We start from the raw sequence: 16,417 nt of genomic DNA, 5'->3' as shown, positions 1-16,417 counted from the left end.
AGGATTGGGAACAGTTTTAGGAAAATTTTATATGAACGGCACAAGTAGACATCAAATAATTAGAAGTGAATCTTAGACATAAGCAAGTCTAGCAAATCAACTTTGACACGTACGACCTGAAATGACTCTAAAGACTTCTACATTACCTTGGAAAGTAAGATATAAATTATTACGATGGTAACGAAAATATGAATAATTACGCAGATAGCAAAAATGCGGATGTGGTGACAACTTTAAGTAAGCCTTGGAGGCAAACATAAGAGATAATTATTTGTGACAAACGACACGACGATATTATTATCATTATTATTTTGGAATGGCGATAATCATCTTGTACAGTACTCTCGCTCGAAGCACAAGGTTTGCTGTCTTGTTGTTTTTCTTTTTTCACATCGTTATGTACCAGTAAACTTGCGTATACAGGCCTATACGATATAGCTTGGACTTGTGCGCATGTTGTTGTTGAATGTCAATGTGCATATCGCACGCACGCATTTTCCATAGACAACTGCCCAAGTATCCTCGGGACTCGTCCTCAACGGGTTAATTTGAATTAGTGTGTGTATGCTAGTAGACTTGAATGGGTCATTGTGTGAGCTGCATTCAAATAAATGTATTTGTGGACTGGGCAGCACTGACTGTCTGCAGTATAACAAGGCACGGTTTCACACAGGCGGAAGTAAAGTGGAGAGAAATGCCGTTATCATATGACAGGCTTCAATACGGTGTCGTAGTCTGTCGGTTCAATGGTGGACATCTAAAACGGTTTCACTGACGTATCAATAACGATGAAAGCAATTTCCTGGAGTGAAAACACCTCATATCATCATGCATATGCTAAGTCGACATGTGGGGACATTAAAGAAGAACAAAACGCCTCAGCTGCGACCTCAAGCTATGCAGGAGCCGCAGCCTGCAGGAGCCGCGACTCCAACCACCGGACCTGGCTCTGTTTGTCTTAACTTCAAGAAGCTGAGAGTTGAGGATCGAACGTCCACCCTGGCCCGTGTCGTCAGCACGAGCACTCTACCCGTCTCCATACGTCTGGCAAAAGACTTCACAAGAAAGAATTCCCCAGTAGCTTTTCAGAGCGGCGAACTACTCCTCTTGTGCTTCGTCTTAGATGTGGAGAGAGTGCACGTCACGATGGGCAAGAACACCTACGAGCTTCCTATCCATGCCAATCAACTCTACGAAAAATTACCTCTGGGTGAGTTTTTATCCTTAAACACTGCTATCGGGGAAATATTATTATAAAAATCAATGCAACAATAAACAGAACATCATTGGTTACATCATGTATATGTCTAATATTTAATGTATTTCATAATGTGCAATCAATTCATTCAAGAATGACAGCTTCGCAAATTTCTGTTATCTATGTTGATGGTTATCATAATGACATTTTTTCTTCTTCAAATTCATGAAATACTCTTCCGTCGAGTTATTTTTATTGCAACTGATTAATTACCCTACATTAAATCAGCACTAAATTTAGAGGTGAGTTGTTTTTTTTTTTTTTTTGTTTTTGTTTTTGTTTTTGTTTTTTTAACCATGAAAATTCAGTAGTAGCCATTTACGTCGATGTAGGGCAATTTGTTAATCAGTTGCAGTGAATTTTTCTTGTAATCATCGGTTTAATGATATTCTCATTGCAAATGTCATAAATCCAATTACGATAATGACGTACAAATAATACGCTAATGAATCGTCGTACTTCAGTAGTATACAAAATTGCAGTGATAGTTTTGTTACTCATTGAAGAGACTGATAAGTGTTTGCAATATCTAGATGAAACCAGGAACTAAATAGTCTTTGTAGTTTTTTTCTAAAAGAACGAGTCAAACAAATCGATACAATGTATAAGAAAACTTTTATGAACCCACATCTTTCTAATTCACCATAGTCTGTGAACAAAATGGATGTCAGTACAGTCTGTCCGCATAACCTAAAACATATAGGCCTATATTCAAATTGATTGATTCATGCGTGGAATTATTATCATTACAACTGCACTGACTGATTGTCCTTCATTGACGTAAATAAAGTGTGTGTCTCGTGGAGCTGGAGAGTACTTGGCGACCTGTTGGAGACTCGAGGATCCCTCGTCGCGGAGACGTCTTCGCGACATCTCCGCAACAACGTCCCCGCAACATCTTGAATGTAGCCGAGTCTCAGGGAAGTCGTGAGAGAATCGAACCTGTTCGATTTTTTTTTCGGAGGCTCTTTCCACTCTCCAGCTGGTCACACGGCCAAGTTGCGGAGATTTATTTTATTCGCAAGGTCTCCAAATTGTCTCTACGACTTCGCAAAGACCCATTGGTGACCTCGGAGACGTCTCGGAGACGTGTCGAAGATGTTGCGGCGACGTCTGCGCTAATTCTGAATGAATAAATTATCATCTTATTTGGAGACGTCGCTGAAGTCGCCATGGAGTCACCTCCTTTAATAGTGAGAGCGCAATCCATTTCTTGGTCTTTCCATTGGATACGATGCCTGTATAGTGATCAGAATATCGTACGTTCTCGTCCAGTCCGAGTATACTGCGACCATGATTTTTTTTTTCATGGCTGTACATTACTGAATTGATAATGATAATTACGATTGGGGCTTACTCACGTCAACCCAACAAGAATATCCCAAACATCTAAAACCTTGTTGGATAATATAGGTTTTCCCGGTCAATTTCATACTTTTGTCACTCAAATTCATTAATGTGCATTCAAATTCACGCAGCGCACGCACGCGATAATATTCGGGCATTCAAATTCAGAATCCGAGCGATCAATTTCATTTATGGGCATTCTATTTCGTTTTCGTGAAATCAAATTCACGATTGGGCATTCAATTTCAAAATGCGAGCACCAACTTTCCTACTCGTGCATTCAAATTCATGCGATAGTCACGTGATAGTCCCAAAGAGCTTGTTTGGAGCGTTCAAATTCATTTTTAGGCGATCAAGTTCCTACTTCGTGCAATCAATTTAACGAGGAAAATGGAGTAGACTTTTAAGAAAGAGAAAAGGGCCAACACAACCAATAAAGGCTTGCATATAGTGTAATTATTATTGTTTACAGGTTCTACATTGTTCTCTGTTCATGTATTCTTTGTTTTCCATCTCAATAAGTTTCAAATTGCAATGTCCAATCAGCAGTGCATCCAAACAATACAACGACTAGTAATCATATTTCTTGGTGATACTGCATGCTGACAACGCCCCAACACCAACCACATAATCATGATAATCACAATTCATCAATTTAAAGACAAACTGACACACAATGGTCTCCCATAGTCCCGCAAAAGTAAATCAATAAGACAGCAATACACAACAAACAACACGTATAAAAAGTATCAGTTTCAATAGAGTCGAAATTGTTTTTTTTCCTCGAAAGTGTCAACCAACCCTCCGTATTATGCTCGTCTGTAGGCCTATACAGTGCCTAATTTTTGTTTGTTTGTTTCATTTTTCATCGAAGAAGATGGCTGGATAACCCATATTCAGCTGCAAATGCTGGTCTTCCATAATATGGGGTCGAGTTTGATGTTCTGCTCTTTGCGATGAATAAATGAAGTGGGATCTTTTACGTGCATGAGTTGTGACTCTCTTACACATGGGACCTCCATTTTATGTCCAATCCGAGGGACATGTGCGTGTATATTCCTATGCTAAACGCGAGTTCAAAATTGTCAATGAACAGGTGGACCTCTACTGCAAAATAAATAATCATCATAAATCCCAATATATTCAAAGCCAAATGAGAAACACATGCATACACGACCCCAAACTAACTAAATTCAGGACTTCATTTAAATTAAATGCAGTTATTTGGAACATGGTTGCCTATTCACGAATTTGAATGACCGACGAGATTCCGTCGCCAGCTTGACATGAATTTGACTGCTCATTGATGAAATGCGTGCTCCTCTCTTAAATTTGAATGCTCCGATAGTGAATTTGAATGTTCCGATAGTGAATTTGAATGCTCCGATAGTGAATTTGAATGCTCCGATAGTGAATTTGAATGCTCGGATAGTGAATTCGAATGACCGGATTTTGAATTTGATTGCTGATTCAGTGCTGCGAGCGTGGAATGCGTGAAATCGAATGCTCGGAATAGGAACTTGAATGACAAAAGTATGAAATTGACCGGGAAAACCTATATTTTTTCTAATAATTTTTCTGTAAATAAATTCATTAATGGTATCTTATATTATGATATATCTGATCATTTACCGATATTCATTATTCTTCGTTATTCTGAAAACGTCAAAAGTATTTCAAAACCCAGGCCAATAATGTACAGAAAAGAATCAGACGAGAATATTGAATTACTTAATCTTGGCTTAGTGAAGGAAGAATGGCAAGAAGTGTATCTTCAAAATAACGCCGATAAAGCTTATGATATTTTCCTAGATAAACTTTTATATTATTATCGAAAAAACATTCCTTTAGTTAAGAAAAAACACGTAGAAAGAACAAACATCCCTGGATTACAAAGGGAATCATCAATTCAATAAAAACCCGTAATAAATTGTATAAATTGGCGATTACTACCCACAATACAAAACATTTTACAGATTACAAAAAGTATAGAAATATACTCAGTAATTTGATTCGTATTTCTCGTAAAATGTATTATTCTGATAAGTTTGATAATCAAAAGGATAACGTAAATGGCTTATGGGAAACTATATATGAAATAACAGGTAAAAATAATAAGGAAACATCGTCCGTTTTTTATAATGACAACAAAGAACTCACAAACCCTGATGAAATATCTGATGCTTTTAACTCATACTTCGTAAATATTGGCCCCCAATTAGCTTCAAAAATAAAAAAACAAACATGTTCATTCAAACTTTACTGAATTTCTTCCACCAAACTGCGACAAATCCCTTTTCTTTACCCCAACAGATGAGGAAGAAATACTGGAGATTGTTAACAGATTAAAGCCAAGTAGATCTAGTGGCCATGATGAAATAAGTGTTTATATACTGAAGAAAATCATCAAACAAAATGACCACACCTTTATCTTACATTTTCAATCTTTCACTGTCTTCTGGAATATGCCCAAACTCATTAAAAATTGCGAAAGTAGTTCCAATTTTCAAAAGAAAAGACGACCCTTCTCTTTTAACAAATTATAGACCAATATCGTTATTACCTAGTATTTCTAAAATTCTGGAAAAAATTATTCATAAACGCCTGTACATTTTTCTTCATGTAAATGACCTACTTATACCTAATCAGTTTGGATTTAGAAAGGGCCATTCCACCGATTTAGCTATAATTCAATTGTTAGATAAGATTACTGAATCTTTTGCAAATAAAAAACACTTTATAGGAATTTTCATGAATTTATCAAAGGCTTTTGATACCATAGATCATGATATATTAATTTACAAATTAAAAAGATATGGTATTCGTGGTTTAGCACTTTCTTGGATTATTGATTATTTATCCAACAGAAAGCAATATGTACTATTTAAGTCATCTAAATCTCCGAATTCTAATATTGTATGTGGTGTTCCCCAGGGATCAATTCTTGGCCCCCTATTGTTCCTTGTATATATCAATGATATAATAAATACATCAAAAACTCTTAAATTTATACTTTTTTGCGGATGATACTAATATTTTTTACTCCCATGAGAACCTCGAAACACTGTTTAATACTCTGAACACGGAAATAGACAAAGTCTCCCAATGGTTCATATGTAATAAATTATCCCTTAATGTCTCTAAAACAAATTTTATACGTTTCAAACCTACTGCTTCACAGAACATTAACAGCGGTTATAATGTTAATATTGATGGATTATCCTTAACTGAGGTAAGATCTACTAAATTTTTAGGAATCACAATTGACTCGAGTTGAACTTGGAACGATCACATTCATAATATCCGCACGTGTGTCTCAAGAACTGTAGGAATTTTATATCGACTGAAAAACTTCATTTCTCAAAATTCCCTGACTATTCTATACAATGCTTTGATCTTACCACATATCACATACTGCAATATCGTTTGGGGAAACTGTGGCTCAACTAAAATTAATCCAATTCTTACCCTCCAAAAACGTGCTGTACGTTTGATTACCAATTCCCGTTACTTATCCCCATCCAATCCCCTATTTCGTCAACTAAAAACATTGAAAATTGAGGATCTTCACACCTTTCAAACTGCTGTTTTTATGTATAAATATACATTTAATTGTCTTCCAAAAATTTTTGATGGCTTCTTCACTCCAAATTCCACCGTTCATTCATATCCAACACGTCAGTCGTCCGATTACCATCTCGAAAACCCCAGAATCATTTTAGCTCAAAAATCATTAAAACATAATGGACCAGATATTTTGAATTCTTTACCCTCTAATTTAAAACAATGTACGTCGTTGAACATTTTCAAACGAGAACTAAAAAACACCCTCATAATCCAGTATACTTCTGACACATAAATATTCATACCACCTGGTCAACAAACACCCTAAACAATGAGTTCACGGCCATAACTGAAGTAACATTCACCTCATCACACTGATACACAAAATAACACTCAACGTACAAACCAAGATTCATCCCAACACAATGCACACCGCACTGCACCGCACGTCCTTCGCACAATTACTTCCCACTCAGTGAGTGGCAAGATTTTCTTTATGTATCTCTTTATTATGCCCTTTGCACAATTACCCCCACTCAGCGAGTGGCAAGATTTTCTTTATGTATCTCTTTACCTGGGGCCATCTTCCTCGTCAAGCTTAGCTTATGATGATGGTCCCCTGCATTTCATTTTTATCATTTCCTATTGCTTCCTTTCATATATGATATTCGTTCTTGAAAAAAAGAAAATGTATGTAAGATCCAAACGTTACGAATATTAGCTGTGTAAATGACTATGTAAGTATTTTGTTGATTTGTTGATTTGTATTGATTTTGAAATGCAGAAATAAAAATTGAACTGAACTGAACTGAACTGAACGTCATGAAAGGTCATTAGCAAATAAGCATAAAAGAATCCTACAAGATAATAGCATTTTGCTTATTCATTGTACAATAAAAACAACGCCACTTTCCTTTGATGCCTCCCTTTCGTAACGATTAAACATCACATGGTTTCACGTTTTGAGTACTATCGTGTATTTGATGGAATCTACAATATGAAATGTACACTCAAGTCTTTGCAACTCTTTTCGTATGTTTCCATACAATTATCGCTGTACTAGTCATGACATAGATATAGACAATACAATGATAGTGGTAATATGAATCTAGATTGGCACGATTAAACACACAGTCTCATGAGTCAGTTGAGTGGGCATTGTTTCATATCTGGCATTATGTATAATAGCTTTTGGTTTCGCGGTGTGCCTTCTTGTTTGTTTTGTGGGTGTGACAGCGCCATTTGCATAGTTTTCTCTTGTCCACAGCATATAACGCCACATTTCTAGCCGTGTTCACATTGGCAATGCAAACTGCATGTACAAGTTCAACTCGTTCATCTACCGCCCTTTTGTATATATTTGTCTCTTCTCAGTGACTCTTGTTATCTTACATGTGGTTTGTGGAGGCTTGCGTCAAGTCCTATCAGGGCTCAACAAAATGTTGGATCACTGCATAGAATCATTCATTTCGAGTCTGGACTGAGCAATGTTGTTTGTAATCATACCGTCCCCTCTAGCAAGAGCCAAACACTCTGTCCCTCGGATAGGACATAAAATGGAGGTCCCGTGTGTGAGAGAGTAAAAACTCATGCACGTTAAAGATCCCGCTTCATTCATTTATCGCAAAGAGCAGGGTGTTTAACCCGGTGAAGTGGTCCCAACTCACATCCAACTGGACCCCATGGAAGACCAGCTAAACGTAGCTGAATATGGGCTATCCAGCCATCTTCTCAGATGGAAATGAACAAACAAACAGGGTATGTTTTTACAATATATATATATATATATATATATATATACATATATATATATATATAATTTTATCAAGGAGCAAAAGAGCATTTCTTCTACAGTATGGTGAAGATGGGAAATTTTGATGAATAAGATTTTCTTTAGCAAATAATCTATAGAACACTTCTTTTCGGGGTATATCGTGATAAGTTAGGTTTCATTCAGCCTTACAGGCCCCTTTTCATATCTTAAAAACCTTTTACACAGTCTTTACTTTCAATTCTAGTAACATTGGACATGATGTTGCTTTTGCAATGAAAGTTGGAATTAGTCATAATAGAATGCGCTAATAAATAGAGTGTGGACAATTTCCGTTTAAACTGACATCTCATAGCAAAAGAGCAGTTCTTCTGCAGTATGGTGAAGTTGGGAAATTTTAATGAATGAGATTTTCTTTAGCAGATAATCTATAGAACAGTTCATTTTGTGGAATATCGTGATTAGTTAGGTTTTATACCGGCCCCTCTTCATTTCTTGAAGACCCTTTACACAGTCTTCACTTTCAATTCGAGTAACATTGGAAGTGATGTTGCTTTTGCAATGAAAGTTGAAATTAGTCATGAATAGAATGTGCTAATGAATTTATGCTAATGGACAATTTCCGTTTAAACTGAAAACCTCCTCACTGTGATTGTTATGTTCCTTGTCCAATTCACCACACAGAGTACGGTTTAATGCGGGATTAGGCACTTGAATAGACTTGAAACTTTAGGGCCTGTTTTCTCAGTAAACACTTGTCCGGAGTGTGTACTTTCTTTTTATAATTTAGATGGGAAAGTCCATTTGTATTGAGTCATATACATCATTCTAAAGATTAGAGTTTGCTCTTTAAGAATTTACGCTTTACTTGTAATCATGCCTTGAGTCTGGTGGAACCTTTAAAGAGCAAGTCCACCTTCATATACATGTGGATTAAGTGAATGCAACAATATTAGTAAAACATCAATGAAAGTTTGGAGAAAATCGGGCAATCCGTTCAAAAGTTATGAATTTTTAAAGTATCTGCGCAGTAACTGCTGGATGAGAAGACTGCTACAGTGTAGGATGTCATACCTACATGTCTATGGAGGTAAACTTGTCCTTTAAATAAACCTTTCGAAGTAATACGGGTTTATCTTATTTTCCTTTCAGTGGAATGAGGCCGTCGAAAATGGCGATAAAACAACTGCAATAAATTCAAATATCTATCCTGAAAAGGAGTTTCCCTCATCTGGATTCTAAAAATGCACCAACGATTATTTTCATAATGGATTAGATTCAACGTTCGAAACATCATATTGGTGCCCGTTCTTGTCAACTTCACATTAAATAAAACCTGTCATAGCGCCATCTACGACGACTTCTGTCTGAAGATTGCAAACCCTTTTGGAAAGCGACGACTTGCAATAAGGCGCTCACATTGGTAAATATGTGCCCAAAGAGACGTGAGTAAGATTCAAAATTCAAAAATTCTGTAAAAAAGCTATGAGGAATGAGATCTTTCATTTTCGGTAACATGCAAAAAAAGTGAGATATACCCTATCATCCCTCAAATTTCGAAAGGGGGTTCTTCAGCTCAAACTCTGTCCAAGGGTTCGCAAAGCCAGACTACGAGTTCTTTTTTTTTCCCCTTCCACAGGGTGTTTTTTTATGCACATATTCAGAAAGTGACATTTACAAATAATTTTTTATACAAAACAGAATAAGAATTAAATAATAATTCAATCATCGACAGAGAGTGGCCTACTGCACTTATACATATAATAACAATATTTCTTTAACTTTTTACAACATATGATTTATATCATTCTTTATTTAATTGGCAGAAACAACCCTAAAAATACTTTTGGTATTATATGATTTTGATTAAATGTTCAAAAACACTTCATAAATAAAGACCATCTTTTCACAAAATTCTGTTCTCTACAATTCATTTGACTTATACATTTTTTTCATCTCAAAATAAAATTTTATCTCAAGTATTATATGTTCGAATGACGGAACGGTTTTTTTTTTTATTTCGCTGAAAAAAAATCTCTTCTTATAACAATCATCATACAATTTAATGCACTGTTGTTGAAACCATAAAGTCCGAATAGCTTATGTTGGTTTGTAAATACAATTTGTTAATCTATCTTTAGGAGTAACCATCGCTCAAACTTATTCCATATACATGTATTGTTTGAATAAGGACAAAAACAAAATATATGCATTATGGTTTCCTCACTATCATTACAAAACGTACACTTCTTATCTGTTACAAAACCACATTTTAAAAGAGCGTCTTTTATATATGATATTCTATTCAGAATCTTAATTGGAACCACCTCATGATTCAATAGTTGATTGAAAAGGAATGAAACAGTATAAAGACCATGTTTCATCACAAAATCCAACATGCTACTCCACCTTACAAAACTGTTACAATGTTTTGACGTGTATCTTTAAAAACGTTTGATAAATATCAGAACAACCTTTTTTTGTGTGTTTTAATATCACATTTAAACCATGAGGAATAAAAGGTTCTGTCATCTTCGACAGCAAATGATTGAATAGAAGTAAACAATCCACAGTGCTGAAGAAAGTTAGTTTGTATGCCAAACTTCCTTTGAAATTCAAAATATGAAAGAAATTTTCCGTCATTATCTGACATATCGTTTATAAAACGTACACCTTTCTCACACCAAGACTTAAAATATACAGTGTTATTATTCATTTTAATCAAAGGATTATTCCAAAGAGGCTGGCTTGCCAAATTATCATTTGTATTAATTTGTAAAAACTTTAAAAGAGCCAGAAGTACCTCTTTCAACAAATCATTAAGCATTACATTGGCAATTTTCTCATAGTATAATGATCCCGTATATAAATGAAATGATACTGATTGGGGCAAGAAAGAACGGAACATATGGAACGTGTAATTTTCAGTCTGCTGATCACAAAGAAACTTTTGATCCAGGATAGTTTAAGAGATTTGCCATGCATAAAAATATCAGTCATTTTAATACCACCATGACAACATAATTGGCACATTTGATTTCTATTTATTCTATCGGGCTTATTTTCCCATATAAACGAATAAAAATAACGATTTATATCTGGCAATGTTTTAAAATTTGGTTCGGGAAGTGATAATAGCAAATGATTTAATTTTGACATCAATAATGACTTAACTACAGTAAATCTTCCTAAAACAGTAGTGATCGCTTAGACCAGGAGGTCATTATACTTGTAACATCTTTCTTTTTTTTCACGGTAATTTTGTTCAACCATTTCATGTAATGTAACTGAAAATTCTACTCCGAGGTTCCTAAAGTACCTACCCTGAAAAATCCAATCAAAATTACAATCTTCCAAGAATTTAGTTCTACAATTCCGATTCTTTCCTATCCATATTATTTTAGTATTTCTGGGGTTAAGTCTTTCTGGGGACTACGAGTTCTTATTATCAAACAGAAAAATCAGATATAGTCCATTCAAATTTCATGAGATAAGCTTTCATCTTCCAATCATAATGCAATTTGTGGAAGAATTCATTCTCAATATGTGGAGCTATTCATGTTGAAGAAGAAGAGGTTGCCAAACTGGATTTCTGAGGTTATCTGTTAGTGTTTTGAAGAATTTCTTGCATGCATAGTTGCGATAATGACATGAATGCATTATCATACATTATTTTTCTTTGTTTTTCACTTAAATGTCGCATTTTGTTTTCAGAGGCTACAGTTTGTGTATCAACTCTTATACATTATTATCGTCTTACATCTAGTATCATCCCATAGTTAGTTGGTCCTAAATATGACTTAGATATCTCTGCCTCCGACCGGACATTTATCAACATGAAACATTTTGATTCGGGCGTTTAAACGTTTGCACGTTGATTTAGTTTGGTAATCACAGTATTATTAGAGTAAAGGAATAAGGAACAACACAGAGATAGCAATAATGAAGGTCAGCAATTGTATTACATTTGTTTATTATTTTACATTGTGACTGCTTGTTCTAACGATTTAGCTCCCTTGAGGCACTTGGATATATAACAACAGCTACTATATTCACGAATTTCGGAAAAATATCGGAAATACTTGTGAAGAAGATAAAATGCACTTATTGACACATTATCTCATACATATAGGCCTATATCTCATCATTCTTTACAATCATTATCATTTTTATGTCTTCCTTTACACCAGATCCTCGTCTGGACGACAAGATATACCGTGGAACGAAAGCCTTAATTGAAGCTAAGCCTCGTCCTGCACAAGTGCGCATCGTTGATGCGCAGTACGGCTTTGCTGATCCAATGGCAAACCAGTCGTCAGGTGACGTCATCACCATTCGAACAGTCGATGTCCAGGACCATCCCGAGAGAGGGAAAGAAAGGGTAATAATGCATAACTAGAGAGCAAAATGTATTGATGCGTGACGTCATACCATGGAGTCCTATAAGATTGAGAGCATATTGCTATCTACTTATTTATTTTCATCCATTTATTTATCGTGATGGATTAAAGACAACCACCATGGCAGCCAACTGCCAATAGGTCAAATAGAGGTAGTGTACACAGTGACAATACATATTAATATCGCATACTATTTGTTTATCAGAATAAGTGATAATAAACAAAACACAACTTTACATATGATAACATAATCAAATGCATGAAATATTACAACTAAAATCACAAAACACAGGTGCAACCTTGATACTTTAAAATTAAAACGTTCAAGAATAGGAGATAAAACAATAAATAAGTAAATAAATTGCTGTAATCTATGAAAATAGTTTTAAAAATAAACGGCAAAGCGATCATGCCGTTGCCCAATTAAGGATTGGCGCAATTTTTCAAGTACTGATGAACTAATTGTTTTTTCCTAAATTTGATTTCTATTGTGCCTACTAACGTTTTTGAAGTGGGTGAAAATTTTAGTTATTGAGGGAGAAATATCTAGGACGGATTAGAACTTTTAGAACATATCAGTATTAAACAAAACACACACATACACAAAATAATAGTGTTCCCGTATGCACCATAAGCATGAGGTTAATTTACATTTTGTATTTTAATGCTAAATGTTCGACTGTAACGCTAATATGCAGCTCGACCTACAACTCGAATTCAACTATAATAGCAGTGGTGGTTATAGCGGAGAGCTTGAAAAAGAAGTGAGAAAATGGAAAGGAGAAGATGAAGAAGAAGTTTACCTCTGTTGTTAGAAACTCAAATATTACCCATTCAAGATTTAATTTCATTAGAGTCTGCAATATTCATGTTTAAACTTAATAATAGTTTTCTCCCTGATGTATTCTCTGATTATTAAATTTACCCTCAATAGTTCAATTCATGATTATGATACCAGAACTGTTCAGAGTATTCATTCCCCATTAAATCGCACATCTTGTACGCAGTCATCAGTATTTTACAAAGGTACTATTTTATGGAATAATTTGAATATAGTTTTCAGGATCAGTAAGACCGTAAGACAATTTAAAAGATTATATAAACAACATCTTTTTGATGCAATTAAGTCACAAGTTGACGAATAGTTAGATATGGAGTTTTCTTCTTTTCTTCTCTACTTTCATATCTACACATATCCGGGTTTTTTTTATTGATTCAAGTTGCAAATCTTATCGTATTTTGCATTCATGTTTGTTTCAATTCAGTTACAAACCAATGATTATACATGATTACATATATCTACATCACAATATTTCTTAAGGGATCATTTTCAATAAGCCTACTTTGTGCTTCTCATGATTCCGCCACTATCATATTTGACACCATGTATTTTTTTTCTGTCTGTTTGTTTTTAATGCAAAGTTTGTAAACCAAGTATGAAAGTGGAAAGAAATGAAATGAAATGAAATAAAATGAAATGAAAGAACATGGTGGTGTTGACGGTGATGTTCAGCTAAGGGTTATGGCTGTGCGTGATAGACGCTGACGACTTTAGATATGACCTACACTTTAGACTATGACCTACATAGTGGATTTCTGGGTATTACTTCCTTCCCATCAAAGACAAACAAACAATCAAGCAAACAAACAAACAAAAAAGTAAACAAATAAACAAACAGCCACAAAGAATGGCAGAAACAAGTGGAAACGATCTATGAATAGAGAAAATTAAGGTTTAGAGTATCTGTCCCAAAGTTTATGTGCCGTGTGTCTTCGAAGGTAGTGTTCAGAGTACCGTAATCTAAAACAATTTTCCATATAAGGATCTTAACGAAATCATTTCATTTCTGTTTTCAAAATAAGGACGAGGGACTCTTAAACATGTGAAGAATGTGAGACTGTCTGATGACATAAGTCCATGCATATTGACTTTGATAGTGAGTTCCTCTATTAAGTGTTACCTGTCTATTGCTAATTGTTTTGGATGTCTATGAGTGCAGGCCTAAAGAATTCATAACAAAACGGCTAAGTTCTCTGAGTAATATTATAATAGAAATAATAAAAATATGCAAAAAAAATTGTAGGACAAGCAGGTAAGGATTTTGACGATCGATCGCTCGAAAGCTATCTCCTTCTGAAACTTTTTTTTTTTGTGAAAACATCACTGCTCCAAACTTCAAACATCTTTAAAATGCTTCCCCAGTGTCCTAAGCAGAGGGTGAAGATTTGCCTCCAATGTCACAATGTCACGGTAAACTAAATCACACCCAAACCTACGCTTTAGCTCGATAGCCTTACCTTGATTTTGATATTAAATTACTCCCCTCCCTGAACGCGCGCGTATACACACACACACACACACACACACACACACACACGCACACACGCATACACACACATATTAATAATGTGAGCTTTTCATTTCATACAACCAAGGTATTGGTTGGGATCGACGAACAGGGTACCGAGGTCCGGTTTCCAGAAGCGATGGGCATGGCTACCTACTCGACCATGATAGCTGATGACCTTCCACTTTTCGCGCTGCTCAAGTATGACATGCCACAGGTGAGAGAATGAGGCACCAACCTACTTGTGACCAGTGGTTGAATCAACCGAGTCCCCCAAAGTCCTTCATGCGGAATGCAACTCAGTTTTAGTCGACTTCGTTAGACAGAAAAAAAAATCAGACCAACAGAATTGTCAGAGTTCCATTCAAATTAGAAATAACATAAGAAAGTTATGGCAATTTCAGCAGCATAGCGTTTGGGATATTAGTGGCTTTTATCGAACTAGGCATGTCGCCGTCATGGTGGATGAGCGTCAAGCTGTGAGCTGAGCGTCAAGCTGTGAGCTGTGCGATAGCAATAATGTTAGATGTGCAGAGTAACTTATCGCACTGCCCATAGCGTGAACCTAGATGGTCGTAATTTTAAAGGCAGTATTTACAATATAATTATAATGAAGATGAAACAAAAACCCAGCTTTAATGACCTAAAATAGTTCTAAAATGTTAGCTAGGGATAGAAACACCCAATGTAAAAACTTAAATCAGTATAATCAATGTTTGATATGCAAAGTGCGAGCACTAGATATAACACCATTATTTCTAGAATAAAGCGTCTACAGTATAATTATGGTATATTGAGAAAAACAATGATATCTCCTTCATTTTAGGCTTTATTGCGAAGTTTGTATTATGGCAGGATGTTTTGTGATACAACTGACCTACACATATGCATCGAATGTGATAATTCGAACTTTTAATCACTATGTCATGAATATGCATTTATGTAAAGTAAGTACGTGTATAACCTGTTCAGCCCACATGGAGCAGAGGAAGATTCGAGACTTGGAACCATGTTTGGCGCTCGAGGGGAGGAATAAAGTTTCGTTGTTCACTCTAAGAAAGTTTGGTCAATGGTGGTGATTATGTTTTGTGGCAGTGATCATGTTGAGTTACCATCATCTTGTCTTCCCCTCAGTGATAACTGCTACCAATGGTAAACAGTACCTTAGAGTAGCATCGAAATCTCGAAGAGAAAATGTTGGCATTAAATAACGAAAGTTTGAAGAGAATTTGAGGTGTTGTGCATAATCTCCAGTTGTCAACCGTTCACTACCGTGGGTTTCTCCAACTTTATCTGTCTCGGTAAAAAAAAAATACTTCATCAGCGCCTCCGCCGTTTAGATGCTGACAATACTGACACGGGAAAGATTTCAAAAGATGGAATTGTAATGCTGCATCATCATTACACCGACTATCACGTCATCACTGCACGTGCCAGAGACAACACCCTTCTATCAATACCCCTCAGCACATCTTTCGAATTTCACCTGGTGGAAGCGACGTTTGAAGAGATGCGAGCTCTCTTACCGGCCGTATTTAACCGTGTGAACGCCACGTGGGATGTGGTAGACATTACCCAACCCAGGTTACCTACTGAAATGCTTCCCATACCCAAGCCGATACCGGATGTGTTTCAACAGTGGGCCAAAAGCCATGAAGGTACGTGAGACAACGGTAAACCCGAGGCATGTAAAGGCAGTGTAAAGTTTAGCGTAACAGAAATCTAAACG

General features: G+C 35.8%; 1 protein-coding gene across 1 annotated transcript; it reads left to right on the top strand.

Annotated features, from left to right (window-relative positions):
• The first annotated feature begins 437 nt into the window (after window positions 1–437).
• On the top strand, window positions 438–16,417 carry LOC139721169 (uncharacterized). Its single transcript, XM_071632497.1, has 4 exons — window positions 438–1,210; window positions 12,131–12,321; window positions 14,777–14,905; window positions 16,013–16,417. The coding sequence occupies exons 1-4, from the start codon at window positions 829–831 to the stop codon at window positions 16,352–16,354; spliced, it is 1,044 nt and encodes a 347-aa protein (XP_071488598.1). The 5' UTR covers window positions 438–828; the 3' UTR covers window positions 16,355–16,417.

Source organism: Diadema antillarum, unplaced genomic scaffold, assembly GCF_040938485.1.
Source record: "Diadema antillarum isolate AM-2024a unplaced genomic scaffold, OU_Dant_1.0 scf00000139, whole genome shotgun sequence".
NCBI lineage: Eukaryota > Metazoa > Echinodermata > Echinoidea > Diadematoida > Diadematidae > Diadema > Diadema antillarum.
This window is presented reverse-complemented; position numbering and strand designations above follow the sequence as displayed.

Bases quoted from the DNA above. Each gene is read 5' to 3' on its own strand.
- LOC139721169 (XM_071632497.1), top strand. From the start codon at position 829: ATGCATATGCTAAGTCGACATGTGGGGACATTAAAGAAGAACAAAACG. The intron at 1,211-12,130 runs GTGAGTTTTTAT...CCTTTACACCAG, and splicing joins CTACGAAAAATTACCTCTGG to ATCCTCGTCTGGACGACAAG. The intron at 12,322-14,776 runs GTAATAATGCAT...CATACAACCAAG, and splicing joins CCGAGAGAGGGAAAGAAAGG to GTATTGGTTGGGATCGACGA.